Raw genomic sequence first — 20,213 nt, 5'->3', positions numbered from 1 at the left:
CTTACAAACAACAGGCAAAATTCTTTCATCTGCACAGCAAGCCTCCATTCTACCATGGTGCTCCTCTGTGCAGAGACAGGCATGTAGGGAAAACTGACAGGCAGTGTCTAGTTCCCACGAGAGAACCTGGAAAGAGAATTTCCAATGTACAATTGAAAATGGTCCAGTGATTTACACTTTTGAGAATTCAGGCAGACAAACGTGTTCTTACTCTTTTGACTTAAGGGACCAGCCAGAAATGTGGGGGAGTTGCACACAGCCTGAATTAAGAGAAAATCCTTAATCAAGTTAGGCATTTTTTAACCATTTTAAAAGCCTCTAGTTCCTCTTCACTGTTTAAAATCAAAACATGAAGGAAATCAGGACCACAAGAGATGAAAATGCTACCCTGTACACTAAGGCAAGCACACCGTATCTTTTACAATTCAGTTAACAGTTTCTCTCATTCATTCTCAACAAGACCTAGCTTCAGACTCTTCAGAACATGTACTTTATCTATCCCACAGCTTTGTTATCCTGACTTTTTTAAAGCATCTCCCAATTGTCTCAGTTGCTGAATTTTAAATCCATTACTTCTTGTTCTATCAACTATGGCTAACGAGAAGAAATACTACCTTCATCCTCAGCAACTTCTTCAACCTAAGCTATTCAAATTAATTCAAGTTTGTTTTAGAACATTGCTGTTGTTCTTCGCTGGATATGGATACCAATAACTCAGGAGTCTTATACACAAAATTAGACACTGTCTTGTTAAACAAAACTTAAGTAATAAACTGAATAATCTAGGACTTTTTCCCATTTTAGCAGTACAGATATATCAATTTTTAACTTGTGCCCAATTTTTAACAGTATCAAATTAGAGTTTTCCAGAATTTAGTCATTCTTGCTTTATAGTCCATTAGACTTTTTCCATGCCCACACTAACTTGTTCTCATATATGATGATTATGTCTGTCACCAATACAGATAAATGAAAAACAGACTATGGTATTCAGCTGTTCATTCAGTAAATGCTACAAACACCATCTTCATTTTCTAAGGAGCAGAGCCAAGGCTGAAGAGACCAACATACACGGCATCCAAGCAGTACATAATAGGTGGCAAATCTAGACAGGGAAACATGGATTGGGTCCTTGCTCTTGTATTCAGACACTCAGGGTTTGCCTACAGGAAAGGGTATCAAGTACTATGTCAGACAAATGGCATTCCAGCTTCCGCTCATGCTAAAGTACATCTCAGTTCCTAGGTCTTCTGGCTTTTTTTTTTTTCTTCTCTTTTCAAAAATTCTTTCATTTAATTCTCTCCCAGGGGTGTGTCTATGTCTTACTGTGCCTACTCTTGGCTCTGCTGTGAGATCATCTGTTCTTCAACAAAGAAAGCTATCAGCCAAAAATGAAGAGAAATGCTTTCTGGTTGCTCCCTCATACATAGCCCTTAGAGAACTCATGTTATTCTGTTCGAGTTATTTCTGGCTCTGAAGAACTGCTGGCCTCAGTTTCTTTCACTCATTTGTAGATTCTATTTTTTCCTCTTAAAATTCAAAGCAGCAGGGATTGAATTTTCTGCTGTGTTACCACCATTGAACTGAATCTATATCTCCCTATTTTATTTAATGAATGATTTACACTGTAGTAAATGAAAAACAAACCAAAATAAATCAACAAATTTGTTTTGTTGAAGAAATAGCCACTGCAACTGGAGAATTCAAGACCTGGAAAGCAGATATGTGCTGCTGAGGAGGCAGCATCATCTAATATTTAGCACCACACTCTTTATGCATGACTACCCTCCATAACTCACTCCAAACTCTGCCAAGATTTCCAGCTCATGCATGCTTTAGCAGTTGGTACCACACATCAGTAGGTTATGAATTTAGAGTTATGACTGCTATGTAAACTCATCAAGACTTCATTGAATCAGTCATAGCCAAGGATTCACTGCCAAGAACCCCCTAACTCTGCTGCAGTCCCAAAGGTACATCCCATTAATAAATGGGCAGTGTGTACATGTGGTGTGGTAGGACCTGCTCCCGAATCAGAAAACCTTTATACAATTAGGTTCCTCAAGCTCTGGATCCACAAAAACTCTCCTAGTTGATGTTATCTGAAACTAAAAACTTTGTTTCTTTCTCTCTCACAGTAACCCTCCCCTTCCCATAATCACAGCTCTACAAGAAGAGTTAGAACATATGCAGAATTTCCTTCTTCCCTGGGTATGAAATTCTGGAGTGCACAACAGACACACTTCATGAAGATGTCATTTCAGTGACGATTAAAGAAAGATGTGGAGCAAGAACTTGCTATAGGGTTTCACTGCATGTCAGAAGTTTGCAGATATTTGATAAGTCACCTGAAATTGATGTAGTGATCTTTTCTCTCACTTCTACCAACAGAATAACTACACCAACAAAGATGAAGTGTGATAAAAGGACTGCCTCACTGGGCACAAAAAAGAAGCCTTGTTTTCAGAAGAGTGCTGTTAAGGAGATCTACATATCACAGAGCATCAAACCTTTTTCTTCCATGACTCCAAAGCAGACCACTCCTTTGGAGAGGCATCCCAGGATCCTGATAGCATCACAAGTGTCACGTGAATACATATGTGATGGAAATAACACTGAGTGTCTCTAATTGGAGGGATGTTCCTGGTGGATGGTATTATGCATCCTATCCAAAAGCTTCTGAAGGCAGAAGAGTTGCCCCAGAAAAATAGAATTGTGACAACTGAGCATCATGTTATCAAGTCCCACAACATATAGAGAGACTGTAACTTGTTCATGTTCTTTTCCTTGAAGAAAATATTTACATAATGATGAGTGAAGACAGAAATTATTCATGAAGCCAAATTGCACTTAAGTGCACATTATAATAGGTAATACATTTCTAATTGAGCAGCTTTGCAATGAAAAGATTATGAGATTTCTGTCACTAGTGCCACAGCTGATGTATCATTAATCAGAAAAAAAAGTACACTCAAGCCCAAATTACTCTCCACATTCAGAAACAAAAACCCCAAACCCTAGGGAACTTTTTTTCACTTCATCCTAAAGTATCAACCCTTCTGACCAATAATTCCACAAGCTGAGCTGAAACTTGCTTACACAGCAACTATAAGAAAATAACATACGTCTAGAAAACAGAGGCATACTAAGACAGCATATGGTTCTCTTCCTCCTTTGAAACTGTCACTCAAATATCATCTGTATTTAATATGTCTTGATTCTAAAAAGCAAGCTGTAGTCTTATGATGAAGGTCCATTGCAGATGACATACGTGAGCCACAAAAAGTCAGAAGAGCCAGAGCTCTGTCTGGATGCAACCACATAGCAAGGCTGTGCCTGTGCTCTCCTACCCTCACACCCACTGCCTTCACATAGGCCAAATAAAACCAGCATCCACAGCATCTGCCAGCCCAGATACACAGCACCAGCTCAAACCTACAGAGGAGCTCTGTTAAATACTGTTGAAAGCCTTTAGGTGTCTTCCCCACCATTTTCTGTGTTAATGTATCTGAAGTATATGTAGCAAAATTGGCAAGTGCCTAAACCTCAACCTGTCCAGTTGTCACCCTACAGATAACTTAATTAGCATTCATTTGGGATAAGGACTGTGACTCTCATTTGCAAAGAGATTTAAATGAGATGGCTGAAGCAATTACTGCCCTTCCTCTGTTCCTTCCTCTCCTGAAGGTTACACATCTGTCACAGACCAGGCTCCACAGAACACATCTGTTGCTTAAGCACTGTCCTCTACATCTCAGCATACAAAGTTTCACTGATCTCTGTTCAAAAGGTTCAATGGTCTGACTTGCAGAGATACAGTAGGCTACTTTTATTTTAATACTGTGTTAGTTTGAACAAGGCATCAGCGGCCTCTGATAGAGCTGATGGAAAAAGATTTTTATGCAAAAATAAGAATTAGGACAAGTGTTTTGTCTGAAGATGCAGCTTCAAAATTAATGGAGGCAACCTTGTAAGATCAGAGGTGTGCAGAGAGGTGCAAAACATACTGAAAATAAACCCTCCTTCCCAAAGGATGGGCTTGTGTAGTGACTGTCAGGATTCAACTGCTTTGATTCACTTCCAAACAAGTGGACCCTGGAGCTAAAAATTTGCAGAGGAAGAAGTTCCAGCTCCTCACCAAAAATCAAGTGCAGGGAGGCCACACAAGCAAAATGTTTTATATACTGACTTTCATAACTAAACTTCTTCCAGTTTCTCCCTGGATTCAGTTTGGCCCCAGACAGTTTTACTTTGCTGGAACCAACTGGCTTTTCCTAGTGAACAGAGGGGCAGCACCCGCAGTGCATTCAAACCACTGACATTCTCATTTGATTTCTGTTTTTCACACCTTTTCTGCTCCATGTGTGCTTGACTGAAGAATTCAAGCTTGCACTTAATGCTTTTAAAAGTATTTTTGCACAGTGTTAAGCAGAATTAGCTTCAGCAGCTAACATATACACAAGCAGACTAGGCAAGTAGGAAACAACCAGATGTCTGAGTGTTTGCACTTGCACTTGCTGAGATTCTAGCATAAGCACAACTGTTCAGACAACTGTCACCGAGTAATTCCAAGAGGTAACATTGCTTCTTTATTTACATTTTCATTACACACTGAGAGCAATTGGAAGCTGCTGACTGGCAATTCCTGAAGACCCAGTATTTACTTTCTATACTCTGTTCACATAGAACTACAGCAGAGAAACTCTCCAACCAAAATCACTTGAATCCAGCAGAGGTACTCCTAGAGTGGAAAATTGTTAATGCCTCCCATCCCCATTGATTCTTGGCCTGTGTGCAGACACTGTCAATACTGATTCTGGTTCTGCCTAACAGTCCCCCTGGAACTAAGCTATAGCCACCAATTCATCAAGCACTAACTGCCAAGCATGTGTCACAGCTGGTTGCCAGAAGACTGAACTAAAAGTTCTGCTGCACTTTTTTGCAAATAAGATAGATAGCTTGTGTGACATCTTGTACTCTGCTTTTTCTTCTAAAGCAGATAAAAAAATGAAAGAAAAAACAAAAGATATTTAGCTTCATTTGCTGGCTCTGCTAGTTACTTCCCCTGCAACCTCTGAACAAGTCATTTTGCCTTTCTGTACCTCAGTTTCTCCACATGCTAAATAGGGGTTTACAATTTTGCATTGAAATTTTGAGGATTGTTCAATACAGCCAAAAAAGCGCTGCAAAAATACAGACTACTGTCTTTATTCCTAATGGACTTGAAATCAAAATTTTCTTCTTCTCTAAGTAAAATAGAGAGACTTTTCTTTCCCCTGGACTAAGCAGTTTTTTTGATACCATGCTGCCCCAGCATCTCACCCAGAACCACATTAGAAGAGAACTGATGTAATGCAGCCTTGCCTCCCAACACACACCACCTGGACATAGCAACTGCTGCCACTGCAATTTAATTCTTGCTGATTGCAAATTTCAGTTCCTCTGGTTGTGTGCTGTAAAAATTTTTATTCATACTTTACTTTCCAAATATTGTGGCTTTTCTTGTGCAACTGCTTAAAAAAGACGTATTGGCCTCTATTGTGCAAAAGGATCTCTTATGACACACATATATACTGCATACACAGTATAACAGACAAAGCCAATCAAGAGGCTGGCTGTTCTTTCTGTATTCTATGTCAAGATGCAAATTAAGCTGTTTTTAAATGGGGAAGGAAAGAAATCCCCAGAGGTACCTTGATGTTCATGATGTCCACATCCTACACGCAGAAAATGCTGACACTGCAAGGTGACAGACACCTGCTAGAATGGGCTGACCTATCCCCAGCTCCTCCTGGCTTCAGCACTTTGAAGGACTCAGTCCACAGAAACAGCAGAAACCTCAACAGGTGCTCTCCCAGTCATAATGCAAAATAGAATCTCATCTTAAGTAAACTTTTTTCTTCCTCCTCTGCTATTCACCTTAACTCCAGAAAACTTCCACCCTTCACCACCAAAACCATCCATAGTTTCATCAGCTTGATCTGTTCACCATGTCAGGATCAAGATGCAGCTGAGTACATTAAATATTTAAAGAAAAGGAGGCTTCACAGTTGAATGGAGGAAAACCTATTTCTTCAGGGAATGTTTTGCTCACTAAGAGCAAGAAGGCTTTAGCCATTTATTTTTGTATGTAAATATACAAAAAACCCAAACCCAACCAACAGCAATTAAAGCGAAGTAATAAAAACTATGAACAATTTTAAATTCATAACAAAAAGAACTGCCCACTGATTTTTCAGAGAATCACTAAAGTTGGTAAAAAGTGAAAGGTTATCTAATAACATAATATTTCTGCAATGAGGTGTTCTAATTCCAGAAATACTGATCTGTCCTTCCTTTTGACTTTAACTATTTATCTAGAACCAATACTCTTTTCAATTGCATTTAGATCAAAAGCATTGACTATACCTTAAATTTATCAAACCATTTTTGTTTCTAGATGGTTTTTGCTCTTGTTCCATAACTTGTAAGTGCACTTATTTTAGCAAATAAGTGCTGAACAGAGAAGGAAGAATACACAGAAGTGAAAAAAAAAAAAAAGTGTGCAATAAGATCATCTGCCCTTGTGCAACAGCTTTGCAATCTGCTGCAAGGGAAGGCAAGAGTAAACCAAGAACGTGGGTGCACTGTGAGGGCTACACAACTGAATGAAGCAGAATTCTAGGAACCAACTGGTAGTAAAACTGGAGTACTGACTGGAGTAAAAGACCTAGTAAAGCAGACACTGCAATACTAAATGCACTGGATTTTGTGCATGCTGTATCATTTAATGACTAAGTTGAATGTTCCAGTGGTATTTTTGTCTTGTTTCAGTAACTTAATTGGTAAATCTTGCTTTTCAACTATGCCTCCCCCAAAAAACAACGTTTGGTCCATACACCCTGAAAATCATTTACAGACAACTTTTCAGAACATGTTCTCATCACATGGGAATGAAACCCTTGTGCCAACGCAAAGGAGACGTATTTGCAACAGCGATAGTTTCACATATAAAATTTTCAGAGATGATGAAGGAGCCAAACACTGGGAACAGTGTTTTCCCAATATCCATCTCTCCTTTTCCTTTTGTTGGATCATGCCTCTGACAACTGAATGCTCATAGCAAACACACTTCTGCAGCTCTCTTTGCAAAACTTCCCCTGCTGTTCTTCCCTTATTCTGTGTCTTGTCAACACCCTTTCCTCACAAACAGCTGCTTCCCATCTGAGCAAACTTCTGATCACAGTGTCAGTAACACACCAGACACAGAACTACCAGCACCCAGAGGGATAGGAGCTCAAAAATTATATGTAAGTGTCCAGTGATTATCATTTGAAGCCATTGATTTTCCACAGTAAAAGAGGAAGTAAATAAAAATGGGCAAGCAGCACTTCATGTGAAGGACCTATGTGCTTTCTGCTGTCTACAATATCTCAGCTCACAACTGTTGGTAATGACACTCAGAATTAGGTAATTAACATCCAAATCCTTTTGACACTTTCTTGAAGTAGTCCCACCCATTCAAACTGCATTTCCTTTCTGCCTCCCCCTCTACAGATCAAGAAAATGAAAGATCTCAAGTGTTGACAAGTCAGTAATGACAAAGATCTAAGGCTGACAAAATACAAAATTCAGGCCTAAGACATAGAACTTTCATGTAAAAAAAAAAAAAAAACCAAAACATTGCAAATAAGCCACCTGCACCAGCCACCAACACAGGAAAACCAGTACTGGGTCTGGGTGTTAGTTCTGCCACAGACATCACTGTTCTACTGGCATCCTATTTTAGCAAGATGTGCCACAGCCAGGCGTGGGGCCTCAGGCTATGCCTATATTAATAAGCCAACAGTGCCAGGACAAGGCCTAAGCCTCACAACTCTTAGAAAACTGTTTGAATATTTTCTGTCACCCTTTGACCCAGGCCTACTAGCATTCTCCTAAACAATTCTCCAGCATGGTGCCAAAGTTAGAATGGGCCAAGGACCATTCCCCATAGGCAATCTGAATGCAGCCATCCTACTTGGAGGCTCAAGAGAGTTCAGTGGTACAAAACCAGATCATGCCAGTTGGCCTCAGGGCCAGAGGAAAGCCTGGCACTGTTTTGTTTACTAGATTTGTAGCCTAAGTCTCTTGCTTAACAATTGAGGGCATTAACCACTGATCAGATGTAACAAGACAAACTTTTGCCTCCATGCCTTTTCCTCTGTGACCTACATATTATATAGTACACTCATATATATACCTACATTAAGCTTGTCCATTGTTTCCACAACAACATAGATTCTGTGTAAGAGTCAGGTTTCAGAGTCCAAAACATTTTACCAGGTCAAAAGTTTTACAGCCTTCTGTTATTGCCCCTTCAAACAAAATTAAAGAGGTTTCTTCAAGCACCTACTGATGAGGTTAAAAGCAAATGGCTCCCAGTGAGGTGATGAATTCAAAGCAGTTGTTAGATTAGACAGAAAGTCCCATGAGACCAGACTTTGCTGTGTAGCTAAAACCTGCCCAACTATCTGAGATAAGAACTCACTAAAATGCAAATTCTTATCAGGAGTCTGTCTCCAAAGCAGGGCCCTCCACCAGTGACACAAGGGAACTCCTTTCATTGTCAGCTTCCTCAAGCGACAAAATAATCCCCAAGTCAAACCTTTCATGTTTTCTTCTCTTTCCTGGCACGTATTTCCCTCATGTATGGTAGGTTGTTCCAAGTTACTCAGACCAAACTAGGATGCCAAAAGCATGAGCAGGACAAAAGTGTTACTGCCGAAGTGATTTACTATAGATAAGAAAATATGTAAGAAAGTATGGATGATGTTGTTAGGCTTTTATAAATCTAAGCCCACTCTATCACATATAAATGTAATTAACATCTGACAGCCTTTCTGTAAAACGAGTCTTACAGGTCTAAAGCTGTTTCCTAATGCTCAGATCACAAAGACAAGCATCACTCTTTGGTGGCAATGTCAGCAGTCAGGGTCACCAGTTGCAAAGGACTGCTAGCCTCTCTCTTTAAGTGATCCACTCAGTAAATGGGTGAGCGGTGTGACCTCTCAGAGATCAATATTTGCTCATTCTGACACGAGGGTGAGTCACATTAGCTGAGAGAAGATGGGTTTGGTATCACTGGTAGTGACATTTGGCTCACAACTAAACTAAGAGCCTGATTTGTGCAAGTCAAACTCCTAGCCCAACACACCAAGTTTCATACCCAAAATAGCCAAGCAGTTCCTAGTTCATGCTTGAAGGAGCCTTGAAAATATTGGTCCTAATTCTAAAACAGTGACAACTAAGTAACTGATAAACCCACAGAGAATGTATAATCTGCACCCTGCGTATTAGATTGGTTCCTCCTTTTTTTTTTTTTTTTCCCCCTCTTAAAACAGAAATATATTGCTGGGCAAACTAGATAATTATTAGGCTACAAAGATTTTTAATGACTAAAAGACACTGTTTGTTAAAAAAAAAAAAAATTAATAAGTGCCTTTACTTTGCTTAAGCCAAGTGACTTAGAACCAACAAATGAACCCGTTAGCACAAGAACCAAACACAAGCAAAACCAGAAGTATGAAATTAAACTCAAGCTGAGAATGGTCAGAAAATTCACTCCATGAGTCATGACACATCAGATGTGTTGCAACAAGGTATTATTTGTATAGCTGATATGCTTCCATAAGAGTAATTACAGCAATGGCAATATCAGTGAGATAGACCCAATACCCTTACATGAACATAAATGTTCCTCTAACTCAGTTCTAGTCCCATTATCTCAGTAACCACCCCCATCTTTAAATAAGGTGTAGAAATCTTCTTCTCTCTCTTCAAGACAAAAATGCACGACATAAAATCGCAGCTGTTTCTGGAACTGTAGGAAATCACTTTGCCAGCCAGGCTGTGACAAGTTTTTGTGGTAATAGAACTAGGTGAAAAAGCAAGGTGGACTTTCACATGTGTCATGACGCCTAGAATGGTCAATACCTGTCTTTCTTTCACTAGGTTTCAAGGCCCCTATCAGTGCTCTCTTTCGGCTTTGAGCAATCACTATCTCATGGGATGACATATGGCTATCAGCTGTGTAAGCAATGAGTTATTCTTCTGAAGAGGAGGGATCATTAGGAAGAGTTAAGGAACTGTTTTCTCTTACTCTGGTCTTGAGATCTGCAGTTCAAAGGGAGGCAAGGCCTCTTCAGATGACTGGGCTCTACAGAAGGGTGAAGAGTATATGCAGGAAACAGGCATTTCAGTCCAGATAACCTCACTGAGGTTCTCTCCCAGTACAGATCTACTTCAGTTCTGAATGTCCACTACAGATAGACTCAATTGTATGTGCAGAAGGCAATGTTAAAGCTTTAATCACACTTGGCAAGGCAATCAAGTAGGAATCATCATCTGCAATAATACTGAAATCTAAGACTAGTAATACTTAAATCTATTACTTTGCTCAGGTCTTAGACATGCTGTTGGTGCAGCCCCCAGTCCAAACCCCAGTTTGTGATCTAGCAGGAAAAAGTAGTACAAGGTAGCATTCAGTCTCTGTATGAAATCACTTTGCATGAATTGCATTGCTCTACAATGAAGTCTCTGTGGCTGATTGAGAAATAACACTGTTGCATATTTCGAATCTTTTTCTTGCTTCTAGCTGCTAAAGGCTGAGAACGCTGCAGTCATTTCCACAGCTAAATAGGAATTGTTCAAAACAGATAAGAAACACAGTAACATGGTGATGCTTTCAAACTATTCTTCAAAAAGATATGACTAGTTGCTTCAACAAGTTGAAAACAGAATGCAAAATATTGAGACTGACTGAAAGGAGGGCAAAGGAGGAATGGATTGAGGCCACTGAAACAGAGGAGGAAATAGCAGTCACCTTGTGCCACAAGCCCAACCCTACCTCCTTAATTTAAGAAGTCTTCAGGCACTCTGAAACAGCACCACCTTTGATAGCACTCATCAAGGGATCATCTGTCAATCTAGGGCATTTAATGGAAATACTGCTATGTAAATAAGGATTAAGTACCCCACCACAAACAAGGACAATGATAATAAGCAGCAGCATTACTGGACTGCACATGCTTTCATGTCATCTAAAGAACGAAACAAAAAGGTCAGGCTGAAAGGCATCTTCAGAGAAACCTTGCCACGTAGTCAGAGAAACTGGGAGACAGAATAACTCCAGACAATTTCAAATATTTGGTCCACAAACCAGATTTCTGTAATCATGGCAACTGTTATTTGCAAATAACAATTAAAAAAAAACCCAAAAAACTACTTATATGAGTCCACAGAATATATTTCTATTTCCTAATTCCAAAAGTATCTCAAAAAAAGGAGATGAAATGCAGGAGATTTGAAAGTCTGCCACAGGAAAAGCCTGGTCCAACAAGAAGGTCAAATAAGGTTTCTGTAAATCTTTTCTATTAAATCCTCATTTAATGCAAGAAAACTGATGTTGCTCTTTGCAGATAATGAAGACCTAGAGGATAAGCACATATATGTGGGTCAGTAGCACTCTCTCTGACGGTGACCAGTATAGGCTGCCATTGCACAACAAAAACAAGAGAAAAGGGATTCTACAGATGGAAAGAAGAAAATTTTCTCATAGTCCTTCATATTTTCTTGCAAGTGCCTGAAGGAAACAATGGGCAAGCAACAGAAATCAGTAATTTCTTGAAAGCTTCATCTGTCACAGACTCATCTGGATGCCTGCAGGCAGACACTGCACTTGGGAGATCCTGCTTTTTCCAGCCTCAGATACCCTTCTCAGAGCAGGATGCCTCTGGGACTGCCAGGATCTGAGCACAGGAAAGCTTGCTTGAAAACACGTCAGTCCGTTCCCCTAAAGGGGGGTTCAGTGTTCCCTTCCAGTGTACATCCCAGAAGTCTAAATATTAGACTGCTTCCATAAATACACTATGCAGCTACCTAACCACAGTCACTGGCATGAGCAATCAGTTGCCCTCAAATACAGCTACAAACTCAGATAAACCTTTCTTCCAGCTCCTGTGCTATGATAATATTCCTCTATAAATGCATAAAAAAATGTGAAGGAATCCATTCCCTCTCTCAGTACAGCTAAAGCCTTGGGAGTATCTTATGTCTGCTTTTTGAGCGTTCTACTTTAATAAACAAATTTATCAGAGAAAAAATGAAACAGTTTTTGAGAAAAATTACAATTTATGCTAGTCTGAAGCAAAATGTGAAATATGCATGAAATACTTGAGGGACTAATGCTAAGAGAAAGAGAGCTCTGTGCTCACTGCAAACAAAGCAATTAGCCATTACGTTAGACATTAGGACATCTCTAATAGTGACATCTAAACAGCAGGATAAATGATCCAGAATTACCCTCATTTCAGATAAGAACATGATGGGGTGGTTTGTCAAGAACCTCTCCAAGACTGCTTGTCATGATTCTATGATATGATGCAAAACTGTAGAACCATGTTTCCCATCCCTGCAAAGCAGTACTCCTGCCTCTGCCACAAACTCTGTGTGGACCTGGGAAGTGGAAAAATAGCAAAGCTTTCAACTTCTTCTCTTCCTATATTTAGGGACAAACAAAATCCTATATTGGGAGCCTGCTTCCTGCAAGAATCAGCCAAAAGCTGTGTAAAGTCACACATAAATTCAGCTATGTGTGAAGCAACACACTCAAATAACTTCTGCTGTGATAATTATTTCACTTTTTATCTGCATTTCCTTTTCTACCAAAGCCCCGGGGTCTCTGTCCCTCCCTTGCACTGACTCAGCTTCCAGGATTCTATCACAAGTGAGATTCTCTGCAGAGACATCCCAGTGATGCTGGGAAAGCACAGGGCAGCCAACCTCTTCCTCTCTTCCCTAGATCATGACACAGGTTCAGCCAGTAACTGGCATCCCTGAGGTGAGAGGGAGGGACAAATGGCAAAAGGGTTGATTGATGCTATCACTGCAGTTGAGAGCAGGAAGAGATGCAGCATGAGGGTCAGGTCAAACACCTCCCTCGGAAGGATGTGATGAGACCAAAGTAAGTCTCAGATAAAAGATAACAAGGGTCAGATGCACACCAAGCTGGAATTAGCTAAGGGAAGCAAAGAGGAAGTTTTAGTTCTCACCTGTGTGGCAGTAAACTGTGAAGCTACACATGGGATTTACTGATATTTTTCTCATTGTGGAGATTCTGTGAGAGTGCAGAAAGACAAACAGCTTTGTTCGTATTAAAAATCTGCTGTAGTCCCATCCATGTTTGATTTCTAAAGCCTCACTGCAAAAGGCATGGGCTGGTCACACTATTTTCCAAGTGAAAAATTAAACTAAGACATATCTCAGAACAGAAGAGAACTTGATAATTCTGAACCCTCCATCTCTGCTCTTAGAGCCATGGCTCATAAACTGGGTTCTGCAGACCACAGGATCAGATGAATAAAAAGCTTTCTCTTTGCTTTGTTTTGCTTTTCTGTTTTTCACTTCTGCTTCACTTTCAACATTCAGATTGTTTTCTTCACATTGTTTGTATGCAGAGCAAAAAAAACTTATATTCTGTTTGGATTTCAGCCTTTACCAGCTAATTTTGCCCTGACATTTAATCTGAATAGAAAACTCTAATAGCAAATTGCCAGCCCCAAATATTCAAGAGTCATAACGCAAGTCCCTAAAAAGTCATGAGCATTTATGTTTTGCTGATGTTGTATCTTCAAACTTTGCTTTACAAGCAGAAGGGCTACAAATGTACCATCTTCCTCAATGTCAGGAACTGGGCTTTTCAGAAAAATGTCCCATGTTGTTAAGACTCAGCAGGAGAAAATCTTAATCATTTGCAATTGTAACAACTGGCTATAGGTGAGTGCATGTGACTAATTGACCAAAACAACAGAACAGCAAAGCTAATTTAAATTACTTCCAAACAAATTTCCTTTTCCATCTCCTTCATCTCCTCTTTTAGCTGTCTCATAATAAAGGAGCAACATTACCCAAACCATATGGTTCACCTTCCAGAATCAGAGTTTATCTGTATCTACTGAGGGTGAAACAGGCAGAGAACAGGGTAGGACAGGAAACCACACCTCACAGCTGAGACAAATGGCCTGCTTGCTATCTGAGCACCAGAGCCCAAATCTTGGATGCAAACAAGATTGTGAAATATGAAGAAGAAAAATAAAGTTTGTGATGCTTATCACATTTTGAGATGGGTGGAGTGCAAAATCCAGAGCTACTAGATCAATTAGAACTACAAAGCAAGCAAGAAAAGGGAGCATAACATAAATATTTTGAGTCTGTAGGATGTGGGTTAATTTATCTGATGGCACGTGTCTTAACATAACATTTATATAATAGTTAGGTTGTCTTCATATAAAAATAAAGGATAGCATAATATTAAACCTAAAAATAGTCCTGGTACAACTACTTTATCCAACCTGATACCTACCTGATAAGAACAGTTCAACTTTCATGCTGTTTTCATGCCTGCACAGAACACACAGCAATTGCTCAAGCTAAAAGTACATCCTGTCACTCTGCCACTAACATTTACAAGTTGGTGGTTTGTCTTTGAAAGATGAAAGAGCCATATTTATATAAAATGGGGAGAACAATTTGCTTTATATATTTTAAATTACCAAAGTAGTGGGAGCTGCATGTGCAGGTTAGACATAAGTGTTCAGTTAAAGGAGAGGAAAAAAAAATGTAGCAACAAAATACCTACAATCTAGTGTATTGGATATTCATAATTATTATACTTTTACATGTACTTTGTATCTACAAACTAGTAAGCCTAACTTTTAAATACTGCTATCTAACTGCTGTGTACCCACTATTCAATTTAATTTTAGTATGATGGCCAATGAGTAGCTCTGAAATCATTCAGGTGTCTCTCAATTTCAAAGCTGGTCTTTAATTACTACAATTTGACTATCACAAATTTGACTGGGATTCTGTGGAATGACCATGCAGCACTCAAACAAACTGCAACCTTTCTTCTTTCAGTGAATTGTTTGTGACTTTTCCATACAGCTTGACAACACAGGGAAGAGCAGATACCTAGAGAACAGGTAGTTGCAGTGTGCAGACATTGCACCTCAGTACCCAAAGGCTCTGGTGTCAGTCACATATTCATGTGAAAGACTGAATGACACCAGACAGATGCTTTGACATTCAACCAGCTGGTAACTCAAACTGAATTATCACCTGATTTAATTTTGACACATAAAAAATAAATATTTACAAGACCACACATAATGTAAACACTTCTGCCCCCATTGCAGAGACTTAAAAGAGGCCAAAGGCAGGCAAATGATTAATTGACTCTTGAAGTCTGAAAAACAAAAATCATTCTGGTTTATGATGTCACCAGATACTTGCAACTGAATTACCTGCCTTTCTCTTTGAAATTTACCTTGCTCTATCAGTAAGTTTCATTCAATTTCCATTAGCTTCTGACCATTTTCCACCTTGCTTCTTATTTGATCAGTAGTTCTTTACTGACATTGGCAACAGTGTATTTTCATCTTTTCCCTGTAGTTATCCCATCTGATTAAAAGGCTTGGTTGTGTAATGAGTCTTCATTAGTCAAGTCATTACCATATCTGTGTAAATGTAGTATTATCTTCCTGGCTTATAAAGCATTTCTTCAAGGAGAGTTCCATATTTTGCAATATCATACCTGCCTAACAAAATGGCAGACAAGACAGAACAGCATGTGCATGTTTATAATTCAATCAGTAACTTCAGACCAGCTGTGAGTGGGTAGAGTTTGCCCCCTCTCAACATGGTAACTCATCATGTTGAGGATTAATCTAGGAAAAGTAACACTATCAAAATCATGATACGTATATGAGTATCATACCTTTATTGTATCACCATTTAACATAAAATCTAGACTTTGTTAAAAAAAAAACAAACAAAAACAAAAAAAAAAAAAAAAAAACCAAAAAACAACCCAACAAAAAAACCCCACGCTAAATCCCTTAGAATTGGTCATATTCTCTTATGAGATGTAGAACAAACTACAGAAAAAACCTATTAGCTTCAGTCCACAATTCTGGTAACTAACACCATAACACAACCTATCAACAGGAACAAAAGCTGACTAGGAACACCTTGTGCCCAAAATCAATGGAATAAAAATGTCACAAACACCACACACAGTGAAAAAGTAATTGTGTATTAAATGAAACAAACTGAATGACCTAATTAGCCTATAATGGCACAGGGAATCTAAGTTATATTTGCAGATGTAACTCCTTTTGTCAGAATTACTTGAGGGATGACATACTCGATGCTGGAGAGAGCAAAATGTATTTATATTGGCAAACATCTGAAGCATTTTTATTAAATGAGTACAAAATTCATAGCAAAGTGTTATTCATGGTGACTAACAATTTTTAGTATGAGGAGAACTCCGTCCTCTGTAACTTTAATGATACCCACTTTATTGATCTATGAAAGCAAAATATGGACCATATTCTTTTAGGCAAAGCAAATAAGGACTGAGTCCCTATGTTTAGAGTTATCCTATCTTCCTTGCAGATTGGCACGAAAAGGTTTGTAAGCATTCAAAAAGAAAAAGAAAAAAGGAAAAAAAGAAAAAAAGAAGAAAAAAAAAAGGAAACTTTTCTTTTAGCATGGAGACATATTAAGTCTCCTAAAAAGGACCAAAATACTTTTAATAAAACAAAGTAACTTTGATTTATTTGCAAATCCATAGTTTTAAATACTTAAGAGATTCTTTCACATTACCAGGGAGCACAGGAAGCTGCTGCTAGTGAACAACCTCAGTGCTGTGAATAAAGCCATAGAATTTAGTTGTTTGCTTTTTAAAACATTGTTTATTGAGACTACTTAATGATGACTTGGGCTTCAATAGCAAATATTTAACAAAAAGCACAAACTCCCTCATCAAACCTTCTTCTAAAGCACAGCTCTCCCATTCTACTCAGGAAGAGCTAATTCTGACAATAGAAAGATATGAGATTTAGCCTTCCTTTATTTATCAAAGCTATCAAAGTTTCTTAAGCAAAGGAACACCTGTACCCTGAATCTCTCATCTCATGTTTGACAGGAACAAGTTTCCATGAGATCTGGGAACTGCAGTCTTTTCTCCACTAGAGCCAAAATTGCTTCTGCAACATATGGAAGTATCATCAAATCCAGCACAATCCACACTATTAAAAGAAAAAAGAAAAAAACCACCAAACCCCAGCATCACCCAACCACGTTTGAGTGATAACTACATGTATTACCACAGAAAGAGTATCAGTTCATACTCATTTTGTACTGGGTAAGTGCTGCTCACACAGAACATGAGATGGTAAGAAAGAGGCCCATGGGGCAGGAGCAGCAGTTCTTATGCAGTAATGTCACTCAGAAAACAAACTAATGGGAGTAAAGGGAACTTCCTTTGTGAGGTTCAAGTAGATTTGAGAATACCAGGTCCCAGTGCTACAGCACTACTGTTATTAGTGTCATAAGACAAAACTTTTGTCCTATAACTGCCTGTAATTCCAGTGACTATAGATGCTACTATCCTCACATGTCAAGTCAGCTGTTCCATCTGGGAGTCAGGGAAGAATTCTTTTCTTTCCAATATCCTGTTAGAAGGTACTAACTTATGGCCAACCTCCAAATTCATGAAGAAAATATTTCTTACTCCAAATTTTATTTCGAAAAATTTCATCCCACTGCTGTCCTTTTTACCCTCTCATACTGCAGTACATCCTCACTCAGCTCCCCTTGGTGCTAACACCATTCAACTACCTGAATGCAGAGAGATTGAGCCCATAAGAATTAGGTCAATGATTGAAGAAACTCATTAACTTCCAAGTTTCTAAACTCAGCACATGAACATTTAACACAAAGTTAAGCCTGTGTGTGAATGCTGCTCCAAACCAAGGCCTAAATAAAGGAAAGATCCTATTCCTCAGTACTTTATTTACATAATCACCAAAACAGCAACTCCGTAACAGGGTACAGCTGCACTGACAGAAACAATCACCCAAGATAATACTACAGCCAATCTACACCTGGTAGCTAGTAACAAGGGACTGTGAAGGGCTCTGCAGTGCCATCCTGAGACCACAGCAAAGTGCACTCAATCTTCTCCCATTACCTAAGGCATATCACTCACTACTGCTCCCCTGAAAACTGCCAAGTCAATGAATACAAATAAAGTCTTGGTTTGCTTTTCAATATATGAAAATCCCATTCTGTACACTGTGAATGCATTTAGCTGTATGAACTGGAGCTAAAAATATACACAGCTTGAATCCACATTTCAGCCTGCAGTGGACAAAATCTCAAATTCAGTACTTAGGACAGAGGAGTCTTCTGAGGTTTTTTTTTTTGTTTTGTTTGGTCTATAGGGTGGGGCACTTTTGCAACTTGCAGCTTTTTTAAGAATCTCCTCGCACCCAGACCAGTTCTAAAGGAAGCTAACTGGCACTTCAGTCAGATGCATTCTGAAATTAAAGACTCTGAGTTCAACTATTTGAGAGAGAAAAGGATTTAAGTAGAGACTAGTTCATAAAGCAACCACATCCTTTTCATTTATCTTTTATGCTAGACAGTTTGCCACTTGGGTGAATCTGAAAAACACTGAAGACAAACTGATTTTAAAAAACAAACAAACACTGTGCCAGAAAGACAAGTCAAAAGGGGTCCAGGGTCTTAAGCCCATTTAGATGAAATCAGGGTTTAGTACTTATCTAGCGAAACACCAGAAAGAATTTCTGCCCTGTCCAATATTTCAGAAATCTCTGCAGAGACTTCCCTTGCTTTGATTCTTGATCTCTGTCGGATCAAACAGTTTCTCTCTCTCTCTCTTTTTTTTTTTTTTTTTTAATGGCATATCTGTTATCTAGTAACTTTTACTGCAGGCTCTTCTAGTTATTTGCAGAAGTGTGGCGGTATGCTGATGAATTCCACATCTATAGGAATATAGGAAAAAGGAAATACCCAGATGGAGTTTTACTTCTGAACCAGTCCGTGGATAATTTCAGAGGGCGGGTATAATTGTCTCCACATGCACAGACACACCCGGCCCAATCACATAGTTATGTTTACCATTAAAGCTAAACATATATATATATAATACATTTATTTATAAATAACAGGCAGTAAGGCTAGAGTTTCCAAGTGGGTGTTACAGTAACTTCTAAACACCACCACCACCAACAAAAGGGATCAGGCATTCTGAAAAGCAGATCCACTACTGGATCCGTCCCTGTCAGCCCCGACGAGGCAGAGCCTCGGGATGCTGCGGGATCCGGCACTGCCACCACTCCAGCCGCGGGGTTTTTCCTCACGGGACGAGCAAACGCGGTCGCTGGGTGTCCCGCTCTGCCCACGGCGGGCTCCCGCCGGCCCCTAGCACATCCCCCCTCGGCCTTTCGATCAGAAGAAACTTCCCCTCGGCGGAGCGGGCCTGGCCCCAGGCACTTCCCACAAGTTCTGCCAAGCACTCGCAGCCCCCGGCCCGCCTGGGGAGAAGCCGCTTCGCGCCGGCCCGGGCCGCCTGCCCAACCTCCCCGGTACCCCTGAGGGGACTTCCCCCGCCCGCGGCGCCGCTCACCGACTGCAGGAAGTGGAGGGTCCCCACGTAGTCCCGCTCGGTGCTGAGGATCTCGTTGAGGACGCAGAGACGGAGGCGCAGCTGGCGGTCGGTGTCCTTGGGGCAGCCGGCCGGCTCCGCGGTGCTGGGGGCTTCGGGTGGCGGCGGCGGCGGCGCCTCCATAGTGGCTGCCGGGGGGCGAGGCGTTCCGCTTCCCCGCCGCTCTCTTCGACCGCCTCAGGAGCCCCCCATGGCCGCGCGGTGCCCGGCGCGGCTGGGCAACAGCCACCCTCTGCCACCCCCTCGGCCCTGCCTCGCCCGCGGCTGGAGGCGCTACAGGGGCCGGTCGCTGAGGGGAACGCGGCTCCGGGACATGCCAGGATAGCAGCGCTGCGAGCGCTCAGCGGCGAGGCAGCGCTGAATGAAGAGAGAAGGGAAGCCCCGCCGGCGGGGAGCGGGAGGGGGAGAGCGAGAGGCGGGCGGGGAGCGGGAGGGCGGGACGGGGAGGGCGAAGGAGAAGGAGCCCAGCCCCTGGGGGCTTGGCCGGACCAGCGGCAAGCTGTGCCCTGGTGAGGCAAAAGCGCGGGAAGGCGGGGGGTCAGGGGGCGGGGAGGCGAAGGGCGGCTTCACCCTCACCTCACACCCTCACACTTCCGAACCCGCGCTTTCTTGTCTCCTCCCCTCACGCACCTCGCGCCTCTCTTTCGCGCCTCAC

The 20,213-nt window shown here is 40.7% G+C and overlaps 1 protein-coding gene across 4 annotated transcripts in view; it reads right to left on the bottom strand.

Moving 5' to 3' along the window:
- Positions 1-19,946, bottom strand: part of PREX1 (phosphatidylinositol-3,4,5-trisphosphate dependent Rac exchange factor 1) — a 138,003-nt gene extending 118,057 nt beyond the window's left edge. For all 4 annotated transcript variants that reach the window (XR_011729131.1, XM_071760087.1, XM_071760088.1 and 1 more), the window contains exon 1: positions 19,520-19,946. Coding sequence is in view for 3 of the 4 variants with exons in the window: in XM_071760087.1 (XP_071616188.1) it covers positions 19,520-19,681 (162 nt within the window). In the remaining variant the exon portion in view is untranslated. The remainder of the gene's footprint in view (positions 1-19,519) is intronic.
- Between the last annotated feature and the right edge of the window lie 267 nt (positions 19,947-20,213).

Source organism: Heliangelus exortis, chromosome 16, assembly GCF_036169615.1.
Source record: "Heliangelus exortis chromosome 16, bHelExo1.hap1, whole genome shotgun sequence".
In the NCBI taxonomy this organism is placed as follows: Eukaryota; Metazoa; Chordata; class Aves; order Apodiformes; family Trochilidae; genus Heliangelus; species Heliangelus exortis.
Note: the sequence above shows the minus strand (reverse complement) of the source record. Positions and strands in the feature narration are given on the sequence as shown.